Source organism: Schistocerca serialis, chromosome 1 (genome assembly GCF_023864345.2).
Source record: "Schistocerca serialis cubense isolate TAMUIC-IGC-003099 chromosome 1, iqSchSeri2.2, whole genome shotgun sequence".
NCBI lineage: Eukaryota > Metazoa > Arthropoda > Insecta > Orthoptera > Acrididae > Schistocerca > Schistocerca serialis.
The window spans coordinates 272,401,930-272,428,236 of NC_064638.1; the positions used below are offsets into that span (position 1 = coordinate 272,401,930).

The 26,307-nt window shown below is 37.8% G+C and overlaps 1 protein-coding gene and 1 non-coding gene across 3 annotated transcripts; both read left to right on the top strand.

The window, feature by feature from the left end:
- The first annotated feature begins 14,261 nt into the window (after positions 1 to 14,261).
- On the top strand, positions 14,262 to 24,829 carry LOC126467776 (E3 ubiquitin-protein ligase RNF113A). Of its 2 annotated transcripts, none has more exons than XM_050096493.1 (2): positions 14,262 to 14,777; positions 22,941 to 24,829. In XM_050096493.1, the coding sequence occupies exon 2, from the start codon at positions 22,952 to 22,954 to the stop codon at positions 23,906 to 23,908; it is 957 nt and encodes a 318-aa protein (XP_049952450.1). In that variant the 5' UTR covers positions 14,262 to 14,777; positions 22,941 to 22,951; the 3' UTR covers positions 23,909 to 24,829. The 2 variants fall into 2 exon arrangements, with proteins under 2 accessions (XP_049952450.1, XP_049952449.1); XM_050096492.1 differs by having other exon boundaries at positions 14,268 to 14,800.
- A 654-nt stretch (positions 24,830 to 25,483) lies between these two features.
- Positions 25,484 to 25,558, top strand: Trnas-cga (transfer RNA serine (anticodon CGA)). Its single transcript has one exon. It is a non-coding gene; the product is annotated as a tRNA-Ser (tRNA).
- Positions 25,559 to 26,307: the final 749 nt, after the last annotated feature.

Below are 26,307 nucleotides of genomic sequence, written 5' to 3' on the forward strand. Positions count from 1 at the left end.
CCTTTGCTGTCTCTGACAGATTTACAATGTCATCGGCGAACCGCAAAGTTTTTATTTCTTCTCCATGGATTTTAATACCTACTCTGAACTTTTCTTTTGTTTCCTTTATTGCTTGCTCAATATACAGATTGAATAACATCTGGGATAGGCTACAACCCTGTCTCACTCCCTTCCCAACCACTGCTTCCCTTTCATACTCCTCGACTCTTATAACTGCCATCTGCTTTCTGTACAAATTGTAAATAGCCTTTCGCTCTCTGTATTTTACCCCTGCCACCTTCAGAATTTGAAAAAGAGTATTCCAATTAACATTGTCAAAAACTTTCTCTAAGTCTACAAATGCTAGAAATGTAGGTTTGCCTTTCCTTAATCTTTCTTCTAAGATAAGTCGTAGGGTCAGTATTGCCTCACGTGTTCCAACATTTCTACGGAATCCAAACTGATCTTCCCCGAGGTCGGCTTCTACCAGTTTTTCCATTCGTCTGTAAAGAATTCGCGTTGGTATTTTGCAGCTGTGACTTATTAAACTGATAGTTCGGTAATTTTCAAATCTGTCAACACCTGCTTTCTTTGGGATTGGGATTATTATATTCTTCTTGAAGTCTGAGGGCATTTCGCCTGTCTCATACATCTTGCTCACTGGATGGTAGAGTTTTGTCAGGACCGACTCTCCCAAGGTTGTCAGTAGTTCTAATGGAATGTTATCTACTCCGGGGGCCTTGTTTCGACTCAGGTCTTTCAGTGCCCTGTCAAACTCTTCACGCAACATCATATCTCCCATTTCATCTTCATCTACATCCTCTTCCATTTCCATAATATTGTCCTCAAGTACATCGCCCTTGTATAGGCCCTCTGTATACTTCTTCCACATTTCTGCTTTCCTTCTTTGCTTAGAACTGGGTTTCCATCAAAGCTCTTGATATTCATGCAGTGGTTCTCCTTTCTCCAAAGGTCTCTTTAGTTTTCCTGTAGACAGTATCTATCTTACCCCTAGTGAGATAAGCCTCTACATCCTTACATTTGTCCTCTAGCCATCCCTGCTTAGCCATTTTGCTCTTCCTGACGTTATCATTTTTGAGACATTTGTATTCCTTTTTGTCTGCTTCATTTACTGCACTTTTATATTTTCTCCTTTTATCAATTAAATCCAATATTTCTTTTGTTATCCAAGGGTTTCTACTAGCCCTCGTCTTTTTACCTATTTGGTCCTCTGCTGCCTTCACTATTTCATCCCTCAAAGCTACCCATTCTTCTTCTACTGTATTTCTTTCCCCAATTCCTGTCAATTGTTCCTTTATGCTCTTCCTGAAACTCTGTACAATCTCTGGTTCTTTCAGTTTATCCAGGTCCCATCTCCTTAAATTCCCTCCTTTTTGCAGTTTCTTCAGTTTTAATCTACAGGTCATAACCAACAGATTGTGGTCAGAGTCCACATCTGCCCCTGGAAATGTCTTACAATTTAAAACCTGGTTCCTAAATCTCTGTCTTACCATTATATAATCTATCTGAAACCTTTTAGTATCTCCAGGGTTCTTCCATGTATACAACCTTCTTTTATGATTCTTGAACCAAGTGTTAGCTATGATTAAGTTATGCTCTGTGCAAAATTCTACCAGGTGGCTTCCTCTTTCATTTCTTAGCCCCAATCCATATTCACCTACTATGTTTCCTTCTCTTCCTTTTCCTACTGTCGAATTCCAGTCACCCATGACTACTAAATTTTCGTCTCCCTTCACTACCTGAATAATTTCTTTTATCTCATCATATATTTCATCAATTTCTTCGTCATCTGCAGAGCTAGTTGGCATATAAACTTGTACTACTATAGTAGGCGTGGGCTTCGTGTCTATCTTGACTACAATAATGCGTTCACTATGCTGTTTGTAGTAGCTTAGCCGTACACCAATTTTTTTATTCATTATTAAACCTACTCCTGCATTACCCCTATTTGATTTTGTATTTATAACCCTGTATTCACCTGACCAGAAGTCTTGTTCCTCCTGCCACCGAACTTCACTAATCCCCACTATATCTAACTCTAACCTATCCATTTCCCTTTTTAAATTTTCTAACCTACCTGCCCGATTAAGGGACCTGACATTCCACGCTCCGATCCGTAGAACGCCAGTTTTCTTTCTCCTGATAACAACGTCGTCTTGAGTAGTCCCCGCCCGGAGATCCGAATGGGGGACTATTTTACCTCCGGAATATTTTACCCATTTGTTACTTACAGTTAATTAAAACTGTCCTGCTGCATATGATGTCCCTTCTTTGGCCTCTAGCAGTCCTCCCAGTTTCTTTTTCACCTTTCTGGGTGTTTGTCTTATTTTCTTGGCCATATTAGATGCAGACGTGTCTGCATCGGCTTTCCTTATTTTATCGCTATACTGCAGCCCAGTGATCATATTTTTACCAGGATTAATTCCCAGCTTCTTCAGTACCCAACACTTTCCAATATTACCACAATTGAATGGAATAACAGCATCATGAACTCCTAGTTTTGTTGTATGCATGCCTACAAATACAGTTTTAGGAAGGCAGTTTCAAATTATAGTGTTGAAACCTTCATTTGGGATCTGTGTCTGCCCATGCAGACATTTCCCTATAAGGTCAGGATGAGCCAAGTCTCTGAAAATAGGTTTAATTGCTGTAATAACAGCAGAAGGAAGAGAATGCTGATGAGAATAAGATTCTCCAGTTGCCTGAGCTCTATTGTATTTGCACCACGAATTTTCTCTTGATGGACACAATCTATGACATGGTTTATCATCGGAAGAGGACTTATGGAAGAATATGGACCAAACATCTCTCTTCATTGCCTCCAGATTTTCCCTTTTTCTCCTAAATTGCCTGTCCATAGTATACCTGCAAGTTTTCTATTTCAGTTTTAGTTAACCGACTCTGTCCAGTCAACGATTTTCCATCTTCTAATTTTTTCCTCTCATATCGACAGTTAGTTTTCTCAGCCTTGTTCCCAAACGTTTTTGATCATGGCCTACACATTCTATTTTGTTAATAATGGCATCTCCATATGGCTTAGAGTTCACCACTTTGTTCTATTCCTTACTGTCACCATCACCCAAATATTTGGTGTACCATATGCCTCTTGTTTCTACAAAGTGATGAAATGTTTGTTGTATTCCATGAACTTCCATACCACCACTTGTTCCTCTAAAATTAGCCACACAGTTGTGTTCTTTATGTTCATTGACTTCACAACATTTGCAATATTTAGACATTATCTCCACATCTAACACTTTACCGGTGTCTACACTCGTGGCAGTCACTACTCCATTCAGAGAAGTATGTCCTCTTTTCTGCCAAGTTCCACCAAGTGCAACTGCAGTACCCAAACATCCCTCATTTCCTTTCACTGCTTCCATAGCAAGCCAGTTTCATGCTTTACTCACTGTCCTCACATACTGGTTTCTCTAACATTGGAGTCAGTTTCACAAATTTATTTGGTGGTCGATGTAAGTTCATCACTGAACAAAATGTTCTCCCTGCAGCCATGCCCTTGCCAATAGATCGTAAGGCATATACTAATCTAGTATTGATTTCATAAGGGCCACTTGCATCTGGTTTTGAACTCATAAATGAAATCACAGCTGAACATTTAGGGCAAATTAAACCCAAAGCAATTGCTAGGTCTTTTCTCCCAGTAGCACTCTGACAAATTTTCACGCTCTGTGACTCACCACACTGTCTACACTGTACAAATTTAGAAATAACATGTGATAATATTCTCAAATTTATTATAATCTTACTGCACCTCTTGTGACTTACAGTAAAATCGTTGTAACTCTCTTGAAATGGTGAGAGCTTCTTTGATGATGCACTTGTTGAAGAACTACGATTAGAAACATCGTTGCCAGGCGACGTAACCTCTTGTACAGAAATCTTTCTAAATTTGTTTCCTCTAAATTGTCGTTTCTTGAAAATGCTTTTACGTGTCGTCATCTTCAATAAACACAACAAAACACATTTAAACAAGCAGTGCAAATGTAAGTATAACAACTACTCGCTATCACACTTGAACGAAACTAACCACGTATTTGAAAGTGTGTTGTTTACAAACAGCAGAAAAAAAAGAATACCAGCCACTGTATTCCAAGGATAACCAACGCACTCGGGAGTAAAATAAAAATCCCTAACGTGCAATTTGGGGGATATAAAGATCTAAAATATATGCATAAAAGTCGGTGACAGAAAAATAGGCGTGGCACATAAACACACATGATAGGAAAATGCTCTTTCAATGCTTGAAAAACAAATTGTAAGCAAAATCCTTTTCATAGGGCTTACATAAAACCTTAATCTATCGAAATATGATGAAAACCGAAAATCGATTTTTTTCGACCTGAACTACAGTGTGGTCCCCTTAATCACTCACTCCAATCTCTAATACATTGTTATTTCAGAAAAAATTGACGCTTCACGATTCATGATTCAGTCACACTACTCAGTTACACACTTCAGTAATATCAATAATCGTACTCGAAAAACAAGTGTTCACTGACAGCACATGGAAGAGTTGGAAGGACAGCCGACTGTTTTTAACAATCGATTGGTCAGTCGATTGGTTTTTCGTGCAGTCTGTTTCTTCACTCGGTTGCAGCCGTTATATGAATTTTACACTCAGTTTCTGGGTTTGAGTTATTTTATTTACATTCTCTTTCGGACTTTTCGGTTATCATATCAATTTTTGGTTGGTTTTTAAAATTTAATATCAGATGCTGCCCTGTAAATTTATGTATATATAAATGAACCTTCACCTTTTAACACGTATCTGAAATATCTACGATCAAAGTTGTAAAGCTCGTTTCGGAACACCCTGTATTTTCTTTACTTCTTTATTGAGACAATGAGAAACCGCCAACAATCGGCGATCGTATACACCGCGACAACTGAATAATTTATATATCATTTACCTTCTACTCATTGAGCTGTATTAAAACGGACTTAATTTCCTTACTACAAACTAGTACTACATTTGAACATGAACGTCTCTATAATGTGTTTTCACAAATTCCCATAACTCTCGTGTGTAGTTTATATCTACTGGTCGGTAGGAGGTGCACGCCAGCACTGCAACGCCTCTACAGAATGTATTTGCCCAGGAAAATAATACGATTTGGATCAGATGTCCAGCGATTTCGAAGTTTTTGTATGGGGTTAGCAATTTAAGTGTTGGTAGGCATACCTGGTATATTTAGCTTTCTTGATTATTGTATGTGGTAGATTAATATATATCCAGTGTATATTAATAAATAATAAGATGCCCATTTTAAGTTAAATGATATTTATTTGTTTAGATAGTAAGCAGTTTGCTGCTCTTTTTCTTTTGTTAAAATGTGTTTGAAATACATATTACTACATAATTATAAAAAGAGGATTGAATCTATTGAAGTAATACATTCGCTGATTTCTGAAGTCATTTTATCCAGTGTAAAATGGTACTCCATTAAGGGGAGCTGAAACGATGAAAATGACAAAATTAACGTTTTTTGTGTTATTTTTCTTTATAAAATTATTTGGATTTTCTGAATAAAAGAAATCAAGTTTCACCCTTCTAAATGAATTCTAAGTGCGTTTTTTATCGCTGCAAAGCTGACGCACTGCATAAACGGTTGTAGCGACTTGGTGTGTCACCTCTGATGGTGCCACTTGCTGGCTGCAAGCAGGGTATCTTTGCGGAATTAGACAGTGTTTTGTTTTCCAATGTTGTATGGCTTTGGGTCATATGAATAAAAACGAGAACATTCTCCAGAGTTGATACTCAGAACAAAAGCACATTCTCAGAGAATGTTCTCAGGTTCGTATGAATAAAAACTAGGAAGCATAATCCCTGTCCCGGGAGTACTTTCTCTCTGCTTCCCCTCCTTATTGAGTCGTATGAATAAAACAGAGAATATACTTTACACTCAGATGTTCGGAGAAAGTTCTCTGGTTGGCATGAGTAAAGCGAGTCTGAGAATATACTTCACCCGAGTATGTTCTCAGTGTGGGTTGAAGGGTGGGGGAAGTTGCTCAAAGCAAAGTATATTCTCCGATTTCATATGATTAAAGCCAAAGAAGTTTCTCACAAGCGGAGAACATTCTCTGTTTTTGTGAGTGAGCTCCATAGCATACTTCGAGCTGAGTGAGTAGTGTTGTGTTGTGATTAAGCGTTACCGAGTGTTTTTAGCGAAAATGGCGGAATTTATGTTTCTTGAAAGGCAAAAAAAGATATACGTAGTACGCAGGAACACAGAAGAAAGGAACTGTAGAAGTTTGTATAGATTTAACAGTCAAAACATTAGTTGGCTGACGAATCACTTTCTTCTGGAAAATCACGAAAGAAGAGGAGGCGCCCTTTCCAATGAATACAAAATGAAAATATTTTTGCACTATTTAGCGGATCCTGGCTTTCAGATAGGTGTAGGAGAAGATTTGGGTGTACACCAGACTACAGTATCACTAACATTTTCGTATGTTCTGCAACAGGTCAACAGGAAAGCACCTTGTGGATCAGATTTCCGAGAAATATTAACGAACTAGAAACAGCGAAAGTTAAATGACAATCGAGATACAAGTTTCCATGTGCGGTAGGGGCCCTAGACTGCACTCACATATCTATAATGAAACCTTCTTCACATGGAGACGAATACGTCAATCGAAAGGGCTTTCCATCTATAAACGTGCAGGCGACGTGTGACAACAGTGAAATGTTTGCGAGTGTTGATGCTTCATGGCCAGGGTCTGTACATGACGCTAGGATATGGAGAAACTCCGATGTCTATCGTATATTGCGTGAGAACCAGTGCAACGCCCTAATTTTAGGAGACGAAGGATATGACATTGCACCGTGGTTAATGACACCATTTCAAAATCCAGAAACACCTGATGAGAGGGCATACAACAGACTTCACTCTAAGGAAAGGGTGATAATCGAACGGTGCTTTGGACAGGTGAAAAGCGTTTCCCAATTCTGCAAAATAAAATAAGGCTTGCCCAAACAAAAATCCCCAGTGTGATAGTAGCCTGTTTTGTTTTGCACAACGTAGCAAAATATGTAGGGGATGAGGATTTTGAGGCACCTAGTGATGACGACAACAATCTTCCAGTACTGGGAGAAGAGGAAGCAGCAAACGTACGTGTATGTGGAACAAATAGAAGACAGGAAATTGTAAATGTAATACGACAACTGTAATGTATGGGTGTCTGCCCAAACATTGAATAATTAAACCCAATTTGATATTTTTTGTAATTACAGTAATTATTCCCTCATGAAAATAAAGCACATTACTCCTATGTTACATAATAAAATGCTGTTTAGTGTTGTTTTTTTTTCATTCTCTATCATCGATTTTACTTTCAACAAAAATTGTTTAACATGTAACTATTCAAACTGGAACAGAGATACTACTGTAAATAGCTTTGGACACAACAGGTTAACATGAACTGCTGGAACCTTAATGTAATTTCTGTACTGTAACTTCAGCAAATTGATGGCACAAGTTTTTATTTTACTTTACCAAAATTGTTCCAAGGATGTGGTGAAGATATTTGCCACGTGCTACAGTGAATAATTGCACAACTGTCTAACCTGCAGCATTTAAAATACAAACAAATTACTCTTTTTGCTTTACTTTACCAGAAATTGTTTCAAGGATGTGGTGAAGATATTTGCCAGGTGCTACAGTAAATAAGTGCAGAACTGTCTAACCTGCAGCATTTAAAATACAAACAAATTACTCTTTTTGCTTTACTTTACCAGAAATTGTTTCAAGGATGTGGTGAAGATATTTGCCAGCTGCTACAGTAAATAAAGTCCACAACTGTCTAACCTGCAGCATTTAAAATACAAACAAGTTACCGTTTTTGCTTTACTGTACGAAAAATTAGTGGTGAAGATATTTGCCAGGTGATACAGTAAATAAGAGCACAACTGTCTTACCTGCAGCATTTAAAATAGAAACAACTTACTCTTTTTGCTTTACTTTACCAGAAATTGTTTCAATGATGTGGTGAAGATACTGGCCAGACACAACAATATAAGTGCATACACTTTTTTAACATTTCAGATTGGATTATATTACTCTTATTGTTTCATTGAAAAGACATTTGTACTGAATAATTTTAGTAAGAGAATATGGAGTTTGGTAAATGAGGAATGAAAATGAACATTCACTTTAAAAAGATGTTTTTATTAATAAAATTCGTTATGTAAATAAGACACTACACAATATGTTTTATTGTTTATCTTCTTCGCGCATCAATTTCTGCTGCTTTCGTTTGAGTATGTCCAATTGATGCAATAGCACCAGCCTTTGCAGCTCTGGAGTAGACAAATTACGTGTCTCATCTGTTTCCATGCTTAATCTCCGACGTTTATGAACACTCTCATGCCCCGAAGCAGGTGATTGTGAAGGTATGACGACTTCGGGGCCCACGAGATCCATATGGTCGGCTGGAACAGTTAGTGGTAGCTGCAAAATTGACTCTTGTTCATACATGCAGTCTGTGTCAGCTACCTCCGAATTCCTTGGTGAAGTGATGACAGAGATGGAACCCCCACCTACTGCACAAGCTCCTAATGAAAATTAGAAAAAAAAGTAATAGTAGTGTGTCAGGATTCAGTTTCTAGTTAGTAAATATACCAAACAGGTTTACGCAGAAATGTGGGAGAGGTTCGTCCAATTTCATGCATAGTACACTGTGATACTTTTACTGAAAAGTGGTGGTATAGTAGACGAAATTTACCAAACATTGTTTCATTTTCACATGTTAAAAATAAGTATTTGTCTGAATCACAATTTCAAAGGATTACGCTCGTAATTAAAAAATTGGAAAGTATGGGACTTACCAGGAACTCTGTGGATAGTTGGGTTGCAGTCATCTCCGTCCAAAAACTTTAAAAATATCTGCTCCCAATTTTTCAGGGAAATCTTAATGTTTCCCATCTTATTAACATCCGTTTTCGCCTTGATACGGGATTTCATTTTGTGCAGTTTCTTCATTATCTGCCCGTCCGTTATTTCTTTCCCGAAATTAACCATATAACGGTGTTGTATTTCTTTAATACAATCCCCTTTCTCTCTTCTTGCCGCCGGAGTTTGTGATTTACTGATGATTGCGGGGTAATCTTTAATAATGTTGACAAAGGCTAATTCTGAGTCTTCCATTTCGGCACAGAAATAACTTGAGAAAACTTCCGCTAACACAAAACACACGCAAACGAAACAAACTGAGAACCAAAGGTGTTGGATTTTAATCTCTTTGCAGTGAACTTACTCAGTAAGGAGGGGAGGTAGAAAGAAAGTACTCCAGGGTCAGAGATTATGCTTCCTAGTTTTTATTCATACGAAACTGAGAACTTTCTTTGAGAATGTTCTTTTGCTCTGAGTATCAACTCTGGAGAATGTTCTCGTTTTTATTCATACAACCCATTGAGTAAGTTCTCAGCAAAGAGATAAAAATCCAACATCTTTGGTTCTCAGTTTGTTTCCTTTGCGTGTGTTTTGTGATAGCGAAAGTTTTTCTCACATTATTTCTGTGCCAAAACGGAAGATTCAGAATTAGCCTTCGTGAACATTATGAAAGATTATCAAGCAGTCATCAGCAAAACGCAAGCTCTGCTTGCAAGAAGAAAGAAGGCAGATAGTATTAAGGAAATAAAACACAGTTACAGGGTTAGTTTTGGGAAATAAATGACAGACAGGCAGATTATGGAGGAACTGCACAATATGAAATCATGCATCAAGGCCAAGACGGGTATAAATAATACTGGAAACATTAAGATTTCCCTGAAAAATTGGGAACATATATTTTTGAAGGTTTTGGACGGAGATGACTGCAACCCAACTATCCACAGAGTTCCTGGTATGTCCCATACTTTCCGTTTGTTTTTATTATGTGCTTAATGATTTGAAATTGTGAATCAGAAAAATACTTATTTTTAACGTGTGAAAATGAAACAATGTTTGGTAAAATTCATCTAATATTTGGCCACTTTTCTGTAAAAGTATCACAGTGTACTAGGCATGAAATTGGACAAACCCTTACCACATTTCTGTGTAAACCTGTTTGCTGTATATATACTAACTAGAAACTGAATCATGACACACACTACTATTACTTGTTTTTTATTTTTATTTTTATTTTTATTAGGAGCTTGTGCAGAAGGTGGTTCCGCCTCTATCATCTCTTCCCCAGGGAGTTCGGAGGTAACTTATACAGACTGCACATTCTATGAACCAGGATCAATTTTGCAGCTACCGCAAATTGTCGCACCAGACAATACAGATCTGATGGGCCCCGAAGTCGTCATACCTGCTCAATCACCTATTTTGGGGCATGAGAGAGTGTCTAAACAGTGGAGATTGAGCATGGAAACTAATGAAACAGTTAGCTTGTCCAATTCAGAGTTGCAAAGGCTGGTGCTATTATACCAGCTAGATATACTGAAAAGAAAGCACCAGAAATTGATGTGTGCAGATAAAGATAAACAAATTGTGTAATGTATTACAGCACCGATTTTTATTAATAAATACATATTCATTTACATTCCTCATTAACCAAATCCATATCCTCTTACAAAAATTATTCAGTGCAAATTTCTTTTCAATGAAACAATAAGAGTAACATAATTCAACTTGAAATGTTAAAAAGTGTATGCACTTATTCATTGTTGTGTCAGACAAATAGGTTCACCACATCCTTGAAACAATTTTTGGTAAAGTAACGCAAAAAGAGTAACTTGTTCCTATTTTAAATGTTGCAATTAGACAGTTTGTGCGCTTATTTACCGTAGCACCTGGCAAATACCTTCACCACATCCTTGAAACAATTTTTTGGGAAAGTAAAGGGAAAAGAGTAACTTGTTTCTATTTTAAATGGTGCAGGTTAGACAGTTGTGCACTTATTTACTGTAGAACCTGGCAAATACCTTCACCATATCCTTGAAACAATTTTTTGGAGAGTAAAACAAAAACTTGTGGCCATCAATCTGCTGAAGTTACAGTACAAAAATGACATTAAGGTGCCAGCAATTTAAGTTAACCTGTTGTGTCCAAAGATATTTACTGCAGTATCTGAAAGTTTTGTTCCAGTTTGAATTGTTACATGTTAAACAATTTTTGTTGAAAGTAAAGTCGATGACAGAGTATGAAGAAAAACACTAAACTGCATTTTATTATGTAACATCAGAGCGCAGTTTTTATTGTCATCAGGAAAAATTATTGTCATTACAAAAAATACACAAATCCGGTTTAATTATGCAATGTTTTGGCAGACTCCCATACACTACAGTTGACGTATTACATTAACAATTTCCCATCTTCTATTTGTTCCATGTACACGTACGTTTGCTGCTTCCTCTTCTCCCAATACTGGAGGATGGTTGTCATCATCAGTAGATGCCTCAAAATCCTCGTCCTCTATATGTTTTGCTATGTTGTGCAAAACAAAACAGGCTATTATCACTCCTGTAACTTCTGTAAAGTTTGTAAGGTAGGAGATGAGGTACTGGCAGAAGTAAAGCTGTGAGGATGGGGCGTGAGTCGTGCTTGGGTAGCTCAGTTGGTAGAGCACTTACCTGCGAAAGGCAAAGGTCCTGATTTCGAGTCTTGGTCCGGCACACAGTTTTAAACTGCCTGAAAATTTCATATCAGTGCACACCCTGCTGCAGAGTTAAAATCTCATTCTGGATAAATTATATTCTCCGTTTTATTCATATGACCATTTATCTTTGTGATAAGTGACTGTTCATATCGGTAAACATAAACGCTACACCGTGTGTGTTGACTTGTGGAGTTTGCTTTGTGTTGTTTAGCTGTTCAATTTTGCGTATTTGACGAATTTTTCTCGTACCTGTTTTACGTGATCTGTTTGTGGATATCAATATTCCCTGTTTCAGCGATCGAGTGTTTACGAAAAGACACAATCAGTGGAAGAAGAAATCTTTTGTTGTTTCGAAGGGAGATGCTGCTCAGACTGCTTCACTGACTAGTCCAAATGAATGTGATAGAACTTCTTCCAGCAAGAAACTTTGCGACAGCAATGGAAAATTTGAAAACTATGTAAGTGACAGTAATGATGTGAATGAATTAATTAACATTTCCTTGCTCTCTAATATTTTGAAACATGGTGTATTATGCCAAGTTTACAAAGAAAGAGGAGTAGGATTGAAAATAACTTCACACATTGGTTTGGCATATGAAATGTTATTGAAGTCTAACAAATATGCTGCAGAAGTTTCGTTTTCTAATTCTAACAGTATTCCTCTTATTTGTAATAGTGGAAAGAAGGTGTATGATATAATTGTTAGGCTAGTGTATGGCTTGCGCTGCATTGGCAATGGTGGTGCTGCAGGAACAATGTTATGTGGAATTATGAACTTGCCAAAACCACCAACCAAGTTTGGATTTTATAATGGATTGGTGAGATCTTCTGCTGAAGATATTGCTCAAGCAACAATGAAGAAAGCAGTTGAAGAAGCTGTGACAGATAATGGGAATTGTAGAGATTTAACTGTTGCTTTAGATGGATCATGGCATTGTAGAGGTCATAAATCTCTAAATGAAGTTGTGACAGCTACGAGTGGAAACAGTTGCAAAGTAACTGATGTTGCTATACTCTCAAAACATTGTAGATGTAAGGGTTATACCAAGGACGAACATAGTGAAAGCTATGAAGCAAATTATCACGGCACGAGTGGAGTGATGGAAGTAGACGGAATGAAAGCAATTTTTTCCAGATCGCAGGAGTGGTATAATGAATGATACACTATCTATCTTGGAGATGGTGATTTTAAGGGATATAAAGCAGTAGAGGAACTCAAACCTTATGGCAATGAAATTCACATTAAAAAACAGGAGTGCACTGGTCATGTGCAGAAGCGCAAGGGGGCTCACTTGTGCAAATTAAAGCAGACATTAGGATCCTAGAAGCTTAGAGATGGTAATACCCTTAGAGGAGGAGGAAGATTGACAGATGAAGCAATTGATAGATTGCAGAAGTATTATGGGTGTGCAATTAGGCAAAGTTACAAGAAACATTGAGCATATGAGGAGAGCATTATGGACATTACTTTTCCATACTGCATCAACAAATGAGCACCCACAACATGCAATGTGCCCCACAGGTGACGACTCATGGTGTAAGTACCAATCAGGAAAGGAATATGCCCATAAAAAAACAGTTTGCCAAATGCTGTAATTGATGTAATTACGCCCATATTCAGAGATTTATCACAGCCAAGTTTATTTGAAAAGTGTTTACATGGGAAAACACAAAATCCAAATGAAAGTGTAAATAATTTAATTTGGATTAGGATTCACAAAAGAGTGTTTGTACAGTTAAAAACATTGCATTTTGGAGCGTATGATGCAGTGGCAACATAGAATGAAGGAAACATTATCAAATGTGATGTGCTGAAACGTTTAGGTTTCTAACCAGGACACAACACCATTACCACAAAGATGAAGATAGACTAAGAGGTGCATGAAGAAGAGACAAAAGCTTACAACATGCAGCAAAAGGGAAGAAGAGACCAGTGAAAAGGAAACTAACACTGGAAAAAGAAGAGGATGCTGATAATCCATCATATGGGGCAGGAATGTATTAAAAAACTTTGGAAGCCATTTCCCACAACTTTAAAATTTTCATCTTTGAGGAACATTTTCTCAAAAACTGCTAACGGTATATCAATGAAATTTATACACAATATTGTTTACTTCTTTTCCTTCATTTTTATAACACATTGTAAAAAAAAATTGTATAATTCAAGAGTTATAGGAGAAAAAGTGTAAAATTTCAGAGAAAAAAATAAGCATCTGTTTAAAAAAATTGTAAAACAAAAACCAATAAATATTTCTTAATATGGCATTATAACTTAGATAAATATTCACTGAACATGTAGTCCAAATTTCAGAGAAATAAGTTTAATGGTTTTAGAAAAAATGTTCCTTCTATTTGCTAAAATTAACATGGAGGAGATGGATCGTTCCGGCTCCCCTGATTTGAGTCCAATAAATGTCGTTTTCGTACAAATGTAGACTTTCGCGTTGGGTATATGCACTTCACCCGTAAAAGCATTTGAAAATCATCTTTCGAAGATCGCAATTCCTTCGAAAAGAATGGTTGAGGCAAGACCACCTACAATAAATGTATTTTAGGTGGCCTTGGTTGAGGCCACAAAGCAGGTTGAGATCACGTGACTTGAAGTGCCGTGACGTGATGGACAGTGTGAATTCGGTAGTGAAAAATAACTGACAATTTTTTATAACGGTTAAAAATAACTGACACTCCAAAATAACCGTCTGCCCTAGAGTGCGAAACCCCACGTTGTTTCCGTTCTCGCCTCTATGACGTGCCCAATTTCGTTCAACCGATTTTCGTGGTCGTATCGAGTTAGATTTCATCGAGTTGAAGCTCGGACTTAATTCTAACTACAGAGACATTACCGTCATTAACGCCCAAATATTAACGTCCTTTTACACTTTCCTACCATTAAACTTCTTCACTGAACTCATTGTTTGCGCTTAAAAATCTGTACACTTTTGTGTCTGCGAAGTACAATTTTATTTTAATTTAGCGGCTTCCGTATGTTGGTGATCCTGGTCTTGGCCACAGGAAAATAAACACAGCAAGGCTATTAATTAAGTGTTTTGTTTTTATCTGCTGATTTCATGGTTTGTAGGATACATATCATAACAACATTGTATTATGCTGTTGTCATATTTCCTTGGACCATCGCAGACGAGAAGTCGCAGAACCGAGGGACGTTTTAGTAGGTGAGACGGTGCTCAGTTTACTGGTAAGGAAATAAGGAATGAAAATAATTCGTAAAGGCAATCTACAACAGTTCACGTTTATTTACTGCACAGACATGAAATGTTATGGACACATAAATATTGCACCATTTTGATATATCAGTTGATCATTATGAAGACGGATTCCCTTGGAGTACAACTAGTATCAGCTATTTTAAGAAACTATTCTATTGCCACTCCACGCGGCCCATACGGCCCCCAGAATACTATTCCAGAGTATTTTTGGTACTATTTTCAGTATATTAAATGTTCCACTTCATTGCAGTAATCAAACATTAAAGTAGTATGCCGGAATACTATTTTCACTAATGAATTTTGCTATGAATAACCCAACCCCAACCAAAATCAATAGCAGTGTGCATAGCTACAACACTAGGAGAAAGGCTGATCTGTACTATGCTGGGTTAAGTCTAACTTTGGCACAGAAAAGGGTGAATTATTCTCGCACATTAAACTTTGGTCACATACCAAATAACTTCCAAAGTGTGACAAATATCCAGTCATAATTAAAAAACACATTAAAATAATTTGTGAATGAGATCTTCTACTCAATACGTGAATTTTTAGATATGAATTAGTAATCAGACAATTATTTGTAAAAGAAAAAAGAAGTTGAATTATGATGTAAACAAACTTTTGTTAAGCTGAAATGTTCCACATCATTATGAAGTGTCATAGGCCCTATTCATGTACTATGGAACAAGCATTAATCTAATCTGATCTGATTGTGGAGACAGATAAATTTGTAGCATACTGTAGGGTCTACATTGGGTCGAAAGTAATAATTTGGTTGTGTGTTGGCAAAGCCAATGTATGTGAATGGTAAGTGTAGGCTGTTTAGCACATTGACTTATAACATACTGTAATGTTAATATTTGGACCATATTTAGATGTACTCTGCCATATTTAATGCAATTTTCATCATAAAATCTGAAACTGCAAGGTAAATTCAGAGAATGTATATTGTATAATGGACTGGCCCCTGACAAGTATTTTGAAGAATGTTATGTACATACATTGCACATAAAATGTGAAAAAAGCAAGGGCATGCACTTCATAACTTTTATTAGATATTGGAGTGTGATGCTGTCTCCTCAAAACCATGGTTGTGTTGGCAGATCATGACCTAGCCGAAGTTGCGGTTGACTTTGGAAATTGATAATTTTGTTGGAACCAATGCACAAAGCCGAAGTTGCGGTTGACTTTGGAAATTGATAATTTTGTTGGAACCAATGCACAAGCACTTACAAAATGAAGGTTGTGGAAACAGATCATCCTGCAGCTCAGCCCTAAGCCCTTGTTCAATCCATTTGTTTAACGCTTTTCACCATAAACAACAAAAGCTGGAAGAAGAATATAAAAGCAGTATTATATTATAGCCAAATCTCAGTCAGGCATTATGATGCATCTTATGTACTTAACTATGGAGCATGCAATTTAGCGGGTGGAGGCACTATGTAACACATATCAAAGCAGTCATAGGTGCTTAATTGATGTGGGGGAAAATACTGTAGTGCAGCTTAAAAAATTTAGGTTCTGTCTCAGCTCAACAAAAGCGGAAGTTTTGTTTGATGTGTGTTTTTTTTCCATTGTGATCATGAAAATTTAAAATTTTCATATTGATCGTTACTGTCCTTACATTTCATGGTGACCAATAGATTTAGGCAGGTCCACACACCATGTGTCAACATTGCCCCATGACATAATAATTTTGTGACATTGTAAGTGCACAAACAGAAATATAACACAACACTGACAATATTACTTTTGTGTCTATCTTAGTTTTTAGGGTGTAGGTTGTGGTGACAGGCTGATCAGTGGTGAAGTGCTGGATCTACCTTATGTTGAAAGCTGGCAGTTGAGTTGTGGACTGGCCAAACATTGTCTAATGCTTCAGTTAGCCAATTTCACAATAATGTATTATTTTGGTACCCATTGCACCCATGTTTTGTGATTGCTCTATTCCACATAACTTATTTCACCAGTAAAAAGAAAGGGCGTGCCATGTTAAACTTCACCTCCTCTTTTCTTAACTAAATCATGAGTAATCCTTTTGTGCTGCTTCACAGTCTTTGCATTTGGTACTAATGTGCTGTAGGTCCTGTCTTTATCCGATATATGTTTACTTTCCTGCAATCAGTGTTCCATGACCATTTTAATTTTTTTCCTTGGCATTCTGCCTTACCGTGAGGGTTTACACACAACACTTATTGATGGGCAAATGTGATAGTTTATGAGCTGTTGCAGGTTTTGAGTTTTACTATCTTAGACGAAGTGTGCACTTCAGGTGAATTTCTGAGAGCATGATCAGCTTGGTGACCATATGTCACATGAATGGAGGTAAATAACTTCCAAATATGAATAGCATTCACGGATAACATTCATTTGATATCATAAGGAGTTTCTATCTTGAGACATATGAAACTGTAAAAACAGTTCATTGAAACTGAGACTCGATGCACTTGCGTATTCATGTTCAACATTTATCAGTAAAATTAATTGTAGGTAGAGTCCACCCCATTAGTTGAATGGTCAGCATGTTGGAATACCACGCACGGGGGCCCAGGTTCGATTCGCGGCTTGGGTGGGAGATTTTCTCCCCTCAGGGACCGGGTATTGTGCTGTCATCATCATCATCATCATTTCTTCCCCATTGTCGAAGCACAAGTTGCCCAATGTGGTGTCACACTCAATAAGACTTGCACTTGGGGGCCGAACTTCCTGCCTGGGAACTCCCGGCCACTGACACCATAGCTCATGTCCATTGTAGAAGATTAATTTTTATACAAGTTGTTTCAAGTTCACACACAGATGGACAGTGTACATTCTTGAAAATGTATACATTTTAACGTTTCTGTATATAATCTGCATTATTGGCTTGCTGCGTTTCTTACTGTCATTGAAGATAAATTCTTTAAATATTGTCTGTTATTGCTTCTTTGATGTAAAAAATTGGACATTAGTAGAAAAAGACTACATACCCGCCTTACATTGCGTTTAATCTGAACACTTCATTCTTTGTCTTCCATTTTTATTGTTTCTTGTAAATATTGCAAGTTACCCTCCTTTTCCTACAGATTACACCAATTTTCCTGAGAATTTCAAACAGCTTGCATCATTTTACATTGCCAAACACTTGTTCCTAGTCGACCAATCTTATAAATACATTTAACTTGTTCTTAAGTCATGTCTCCATTATCATGCACAATGTCAGAACTGCCTCTCTGGTGCCTTAATATTGTCTAAAGCTAAATTGGTCATCATCTAACATATCCCTATAAGCAACTTGGATGCATGAGAGGTTAAGTTGATTGTGTGATAGTTCTCCCACTTAGCAAGGACAGATATTTTCAGGATTATGCTGGTGATATTCCAAAAGTCTGGTGGTATGTCTCTGAAACCATAGATTTTACAAACCTAGTTGTTTAGTTACCACTTCCTACATTCGGTTTAGAAATTCTGAAGCAGTGTTGTCTGTGCCCTTCACCTTATTGATCCCAAGTCAGAAGCTCTGCTAAACTCTGAGTCTTAATACTGGGTACTCTGTGTCTTCCATATTGACTCCCATTTCTTCTTCTATCACCTCATCAGACAGCTCTCCCCTCAGTGTACTCTGTACAGTTATCTGCTCTCTCCTTCATGTTTTACACCAGAATTCCTCATGCAGTCTTGATGTTGATGTCTTTGCTTTTAATTTCACCAAACATTATTTTGACCAGTCAATACGCTGAATCAGTCATTCCGAAACCCACTTTTTCCTGCATTTTTCATGCAGCCTTTTGCCATGGCCTCCAGTTTATTTGATTCTGAAGTGACTTATAATGCTATATCCCTGTCTTTTCCTGAACATTTTGTTGTTCCTTCTTCTGTCAATCAACTGAAGTATTTCTGCCATTACTAAAGGTTTCTTTGCAGTTGCCTTCCTTCCTTGGTTTGCTAGTCCTACTTCTATGACTGCCATTTATTTATTTATTTATTTATTTATTTATTTATTTTTAGAGGTGTTCATTCCTCCCTAACTAAATTGCTTATTGTGGCATTCATTGTCACACTATCTACAGTTTTAGAGAACTTCAAACTCACCTCATTATTCCTCTGTACTTCAGTATCCCACTTCTTTCCATTGATTCTTCTGGATGATTCTCTTAAGCATCAGTCTACTGTGCATCATTACTAAATTTTTATCTGAGTCTGTACCTGCTCCTATGCACACCTTAAATCCAGTATCTGAATTTGGAATCTCTGCCTGACCATGATGTAATTCAGCTGATATCTTCCCATGTCTCCAGGGCTTTTCCAAGTAAACCTCCTCCCCATGTGATTTATAAAGTGTGTATTCATTATTAACAAGTGAACTTAATTACAGTACTTTGTTAATGTTTCTCCTCTCTCATTCTTAACACAAAGCTCATATTCTCCCTTAACTGTGTCTTATATTCCTCCCCTGATTATAGTGTTACAGTCCCCTATGATTTTTAGATTTTCATCTCCATTTAGACACTGAATTACACATTCAATCTTCTCAAGTACTTTCTCTCTTGGTCTTCTTCTTGTGATGCTGGTGTGTATATGTGAACTATTGTGTTGATGTTGATTTGCTGCCTATTGTGATGAGAGTAATCTTATTACTGAACTGGTCACACTGACTCACTCTCTGTCCTACCTCGCTGTTAATGAGGAATGTTACTCATGTTACACCATTTTGTGCTCGTGTTGATAGTACCCTATATTTGTCTGACCAGGAAGCCTTATCTTCCTTCCTTTTCACTTCACTAAACCCCACTAGCTAGACTGGACCTTAGCACTTCCCTTTTCACATTTTCTATCTGCCCTGCCCTGTTCAGCCTCTGACATTTCACATTCGGACTCAAAATGTTCCCCTTCCATTGGTTATTGAGTATTTTTCTCCTGGAATCCTCCTGCATGGCAGTCCCTTCCTAAGCCCAGAGCAGGGGACTGATCTGGAATCCTTCGTCAATGCAGAGTTTCTCATAACACTTTTTCAGTTACAGGCCTCATCTTGTGTGGATACACATTAGGCTTCTTTGACGCAGTGGTTTCCATTGCCATTGATCAGTGCTGATTCTCCTGCCTTTTGGGGGTAGTTTCCTACCCAAGGACAAGGAGGTACCCGGAACCTCTGTCAGCTACTGTCCACTCTTTGACACAACCATTGGATGAAAAAGGATGACTTCTTATACCAGAAGTATTTGGACAACATTGCTTATGGTTTTTAGTAAAAATTTTAGCAGCGAGTGTGATCGAACCCTGGATGTTTTGATTACTGCTCAAAAATGCTACCCCTAGACTACAGTGGTTAATACTATTTTTTTAAGTTTCATGGTTAAGCATATTTCTTATACAGTATGAATTTTGAGAAGACTTTATATTTCCTGTATCAGAGTTAAAAATTTTTTATGTGAAAATAGTTAATGTTGATTGAGTTCCAGAGCTTTTATACATTGTAGAAATAACAGTGTGCAACACTGAAAGCTGCTGTACAGTTTGGGATTTTTTTTGTTATTACATGACCAGTAAATGTCACAGATACAGGGAAATTTTTGGGTAAAAAGTGATGTTGGAAAATTGTAGTCTGAATTTGTGTTGCTTGTATTTTACTACAGTTTTCCAATATCCTTTCTACCCATAAATTTTCCAGTACCCACAACATGTGTGCAACAGATACTGGAAAATAGTCTCTGAACAAAACTGTTACACAAAAAAGAATGAGTTGTACAGCAGATTCACATATTACAGACACCACTTCCCTATACACCAACAATCCCTCATGCCCAAGTTCTTGCTGTTATCGAACACTACCTCTCCCACTGTCCTTAATCCTCCAAGCTCACTACCTCATTCCTCATACACCCTACTGATTTTATCGTAACACACAACTACTTCTCCTTCAAAGGAGAAGTATACAAACAAATCTGTGGCACAGCATGGTCAGCCCCATGGAACCCTTGTATACCAAACTGTTTGTGGGTCATCTAGAGGAAACATTCCTGGACTCCCAAAAACCCAAACTGCTGGTCTGATTCAGGTTCATTGAGGATACCTTCATGACCTGGACTCAGGGTCAAGACACCCTACCCACATTCCTTCACAACCTCAATACCTTCTTTCCCATCCATTTCACTTGGTCCTCCTCAACGCAGTGTGCCACCTTCGTGGACATTGGTCACCACCTCTCTGATGGCTCCATCCACACCTCTGTCAACATGAAACCCACTAACCACTAACAGTACCTGCATGTCAACAGCTGCCATCCCTTCCACAACTATTCTCTCTCCCATACAGCCTGGGGACAGTATCTGCAGTGACAAGAACTCCCTTGCCCAGTATGCTGATCCTACAATGACCTTCACAGGCAGGTACTATCTTCAGACCTAGTCCACAAACAGATTTCCCATTGCTGCATATCCCCAAACACACTCAATCCTCCCACCATTCCCAAGAACTTGCTAGAAAGTAGTGCCCCCTTCATCACGCAGTACCACCTGGGACTGGAACTTCTTTACCACATCCTTCGTCAGGGCTTTGATTATCTATCATCATGCCCTGAAATGAGCAACATTCTAGGCAAGATCCTTCCCACCGCTCCTTAAGTTGTGTTCTCAGTCATTCACCCAACCTCCAAAACATTCTAGTCCATCCCTATGCCACTCCCAACTGCTTACCACAGGGATCATATCCCTGTGGAAGACCTAGGTGCCAGACCTGCCCAAACCACCCATCGGGGACTTCTTATTCCAGTTCTGTCATGGGCTTATCCTACACCATAAGAGACCAGGCCACCTATGAAAGCATCCATGTCATATACCAGCTCTGCTGCAATCATTTTACAGCTTTTTATATTGGTATGACTATCATCAGCTGTCCACCAGGATGAATGGCCACTGTCAGACAGTGGCCAGGAGCAAAATGGAAGATCCTGTGGCACAACTTACACTCATTTGCAACATGCTTGATTTCTATGATTGCTTCACAATCCAGGCCAACTGCATCTTCCCTTCCACCACCAACTTTTCTGACCTTTACAGATGAGGATTATTCTTACAACACATTCTCTACTTCTGAAATCATCTCAGGGTCAACCACTAGTAACCTATGGCCCCAAAACCTCCACACAAATTTCTGCCCCGTGTGTTACATCACCACCTCCCAATTCGTGTCCCTTCAACCTCATAGCGCACTGCTTCTGCCAATGCACCTACCAGACATTTCCCCTTCTCTTCTCCTCTCCTTTTCTGCACTCCCACCTTCCTCCTACACTATCTCAACACTGTGCCTGGCAGCCTTGTCCTGCCACCATGTAGTCCTTGCACACTCCTCCAAACAGTAGTGACTTTTCTTCTCCCCACCCATCCCACACCCCACTCTGGACTGCTGCCTCATTTGATGAAACACAGTTGCATTCTAGTCATAGTTAACAGTCATCTATGAGTGAGGTGTGCTTACTTGTGTGAAAGTGTAGGTTTTCCTTTCTGAAAAATGCTTTGGCCAAAAGCTTAATGTCCTTTCATTGTTCCTGCTTGCAGCTCAGTGTATCATTTTTATGGTGATTAGTTGTCTATCCTTTTCATAATATTGTTGATATTGAAAAATGTCATTTCTACAACTTTTGATGCAATGTTTAATAAATAAATAGTTTGAAAGCTCCTGACTGTGCAGGTTTTAGTAGGACATTGTGGAAGGAGGGGGGGGGGGGGCTCAATTCAGTGTTCATTTAAAAGCCTTGATGCTTTATGAAATACCAGCATATAGCTTGTGAAGTTGTAACTTCTCAGTGTTAATATCTTTCTTACCATAAGTCCAGTTATTAGCACTTGTTTAATTTTAAGTTCTGTAGGAAATAGAAATTCTGGTGTGTCATACCAAGCTCTCCAATCTGTGGATTAGACATACAACTTTCAGCACATCTCCTCCTACTTGACTCCTTTCCATCTCACACAATTAATTCCCATTGCTACCATTAACAGTGTTTGACCAAATGAGTTACATCTTTTCATTGGACAGATATCCTGTGACACTCAGTATTTACTGTTGCAGTGATGTGTGTTATTTTTTGCCCTTACTGTTATTACTTGTTATTAAACTATACCTGTTTTTATGTTTCAGGTAACTGAAAAATGGCTGATGCCAGTGAATGTGTATTTAAAAAGACAAACTTCAAAAGGAAAGCAGTGCGGGCCAGGAGAAAGAGTTCAGATTCCTCTGATAGCAGTGAACAAGTGGAGATTGTCAAAAGGCAGAGAAGGACAGGGAAAGAAAATCCCCTTATACAAAAGACAAGCTTACAAAAAACCACAAATGTCTGTAAGGAAGAGAGCGATAGTTCAGATGAAGGAGATGCTTTGACAGTTTCTTATCGTTCAAAGCGAAATGCTGATCGAGAAGGTCCACAGGACATGGGAGCAACAGCAATTCTAGAAATAGAAACTGAAGTTGATAAAGATGCTCAAGCTATCTTTGAAAATGCAGTTCGTATTAATAAAGAACTGAAAGGAAAGGAAGATGATAAGGTTTACCGAGGTTTAAATAATTATACTCAGTTTTATGAAAAGAAGGACACTGCTCAGGGCAACGCAAGTAGTGGAATGGTTCGCAAAGGTCCTATTAGAGCACCTGCTAACCTTAGGGCAACTGTAAGATGGGATTACCAACCAGACATTTGTAAAGATTATAAAGAAACAGGATTCTGTGGTTTTGGTGATAGTTGTAAGTTCTTACATGACAGATCAGATTATAAGTATGGTTGGCAGTTAGAACGTGAAATGCAGGAAGGTACATATGGTGCAACAGATGATGATCCTCATCAATATGAAGTAGATTCTGATTCAGAAGACCTCCCATTTAAGTGCTTTATTTGCAGGGGATCATTTGTGAATCCTATTGTCACAAAATGTAACCATTATTTTTGTGAGAAATGTGCCCTAACACAGTACAGGAAAAGTACACGATGTTTCATTTGCAACAAACAGACAAATGGTGTTTTTAATCCTGCTAAAGAGTTGATAGCAAAATTAAATGCTGAAAAGAGAAATACTGAAACAGCACATGCGTGCCAAAACAGTGATTCTGACTAAACTGTAAATAGAATTATTACAGGTATTATTACAGAACACATTTATGGGACCATTATTGCAAAAATTGAAAATGAAAGTTTTTCAGAGGTTTCCTTTGTTTGTCTGCTACAATAACAGCAAGTAAATATATGTGAATAATGGCATACAAACATCATGATAGGTGATAAGGTATATACATTGTGACTAGGCTAACAGTGCTAGCAACAATTGTATAAGGTGACACCTGGGAGCAAAGTCCATGATTTTGTGTTATGAGAATAGAACTAATGCAGGTTTATCTTGCTCTTCATCTGCGTGCTTATTGGAGTACTAAGACGAAACGAACAAGTCACTTAACCTCCTTGTGAATTAACCTCCTCCAATCCTTTTTTGCAGATCTCTTTCTTATGATTTACTTGTTGTTACGTATGTGGTGAAACTGAGTACTGTTCAGATATCAGTAAAGGTGATTAGCATTCACAGTTATGGTAGACGTTGATGCCCATGCATCAGGGTCCATAAATGCAATTGGTTTTTATTACATCGATATTCTTCAACTCATTTAACCAGGTTTTGACATAACTATAAAGATCAGAGAATTGTAATCATTTCCACTTTATTTTTCCATTGTAGCTGCTGAATGTAGAGGCATTGGTACATAAATGTTTTTGTTTTGTGAACTTTACTTTTAGTAACTGTGAATAGTATAGTTCTTTTCTTCTCCTGCTTTCTTGTTCACACAACACAGTCAAACACGACCGTATTATTGTGCACAAGACCTCTCAAGTCCTAGAATGGAACTGTATTCCTTACAGTTACAGTGTTAGTTTTACTTTAAAGACAACTCCACATGCAGACACAAACTGTGTTACTTATTCTTTACATGTACATTGTAAAATATTGTTCCACAATAAAAATGATGTAATAAAAGTATGTGACCTATTGTCAGTTGATTAATTAAGTAAATAATTATTTGACTAACATATTAACAATGAAAGTAACAATATTGTGTTATGTTATTATTCAGTAAGAGCCATAATTTTGTTATTTTTGGGTGATCTACAATACCATTATCCACTTCATTTGAGAAAACTAAAGAGTAACAATTTTGGACTTGTATAGAATTGACTTCATATCTATTATTACATATGGCTGGTCACTGAGCAGACTGTAGGCTGATACAGCTACAAAGACAAATAGTGTCTAACGGAAATCAGCTTTGTAAGTTGGAAAGTATAGTAAAAAAAAGTTAAAGGATGCAAATTGAAATTTATCACAACATAAAGCAGAAAAGGCTATAGAATAAATGACGATGCAAAAGGGCAGACAAACTGAAGTATAGATGAGAATAAAGAAGAGGAAAGGGGGAAGGAAATATGAAAAACAAGACTTAGATAGACTGCAAAAGTCAAGTGCTTGTTGGAAAACTGATTCGAATGTATGGAATTAGCAAGCACTTGGGTAGGAAGAGCTGGAAGGTTATAAGAACAAGTTAACAGAAGTAACAAGAACTTCTTAAATGATTGTGCAACAGTTGTGGTTATCCTATTGGCAGGTACTGGCAGAAGTAAAGCTGTGAGTACCGGGCGTGAGTCGTGCTTCGGTAGCTCAGTTGGTAGAGCACTTGCCCGCGAAAGGCAAAGGTCCCGAGTTCGAGTCTCGGTCGGGCATACAGTTTTAATCTGCCAGGAAGTTTCATATCAGCGCACACTCCGCTGCAGAGTGAAAATCTCATTCTGTAGTTATCCTGTTCAGTTTTAGCCATTCCATAAAAATATGGTCATGGAAAAAAATTGCTGCATATGAAACAATACAGGGTCTATCTCAGTGATGTGATGAAGAGTGAGTTAATGCTTCCTCTGACATGTCATTCTGATAAATTAACCCTCACCTATCTTTAGTATTCAAAAATTTTATATTTCTGATTTATCTTTATAAGACTCTTGTGGTCTACCTTGGGCTATAGCAAGTAAAATGTACATTGTTGTACCTGTAAATTAGGAAACAAATTATGGTTTTGTGTAACAGAATAGAGAATGATTATAATAGAGGGAAACATTCCACGTAGGAAAAATATATCTAAAAACAAAGATGATGTGACTTACCAAATGAAAATGCTGGCAGGTCGACAGACACACAAACAAACAAACACAAACATACACACAAAATTCAAGCTTTCGCAACAAACTGTTGCCTCATCAGGAAAGAGGGAAGGAGAGGGAAAGACGAAAGGATGTGGGTTTTAAGGGAGAGGGTAAGGAGTCATTCCAATCCCGGGAGCGGAAAGACTTACCTTAGGGGGAAAAAAGGACGGGTATACACTCGCTCACACACGTATCCATCCACACATATACAGACACAAGCAGACATATTTAAAGACAAAAGGTTGAAATGAAAGTGAAAGATAAAAATATATGGGG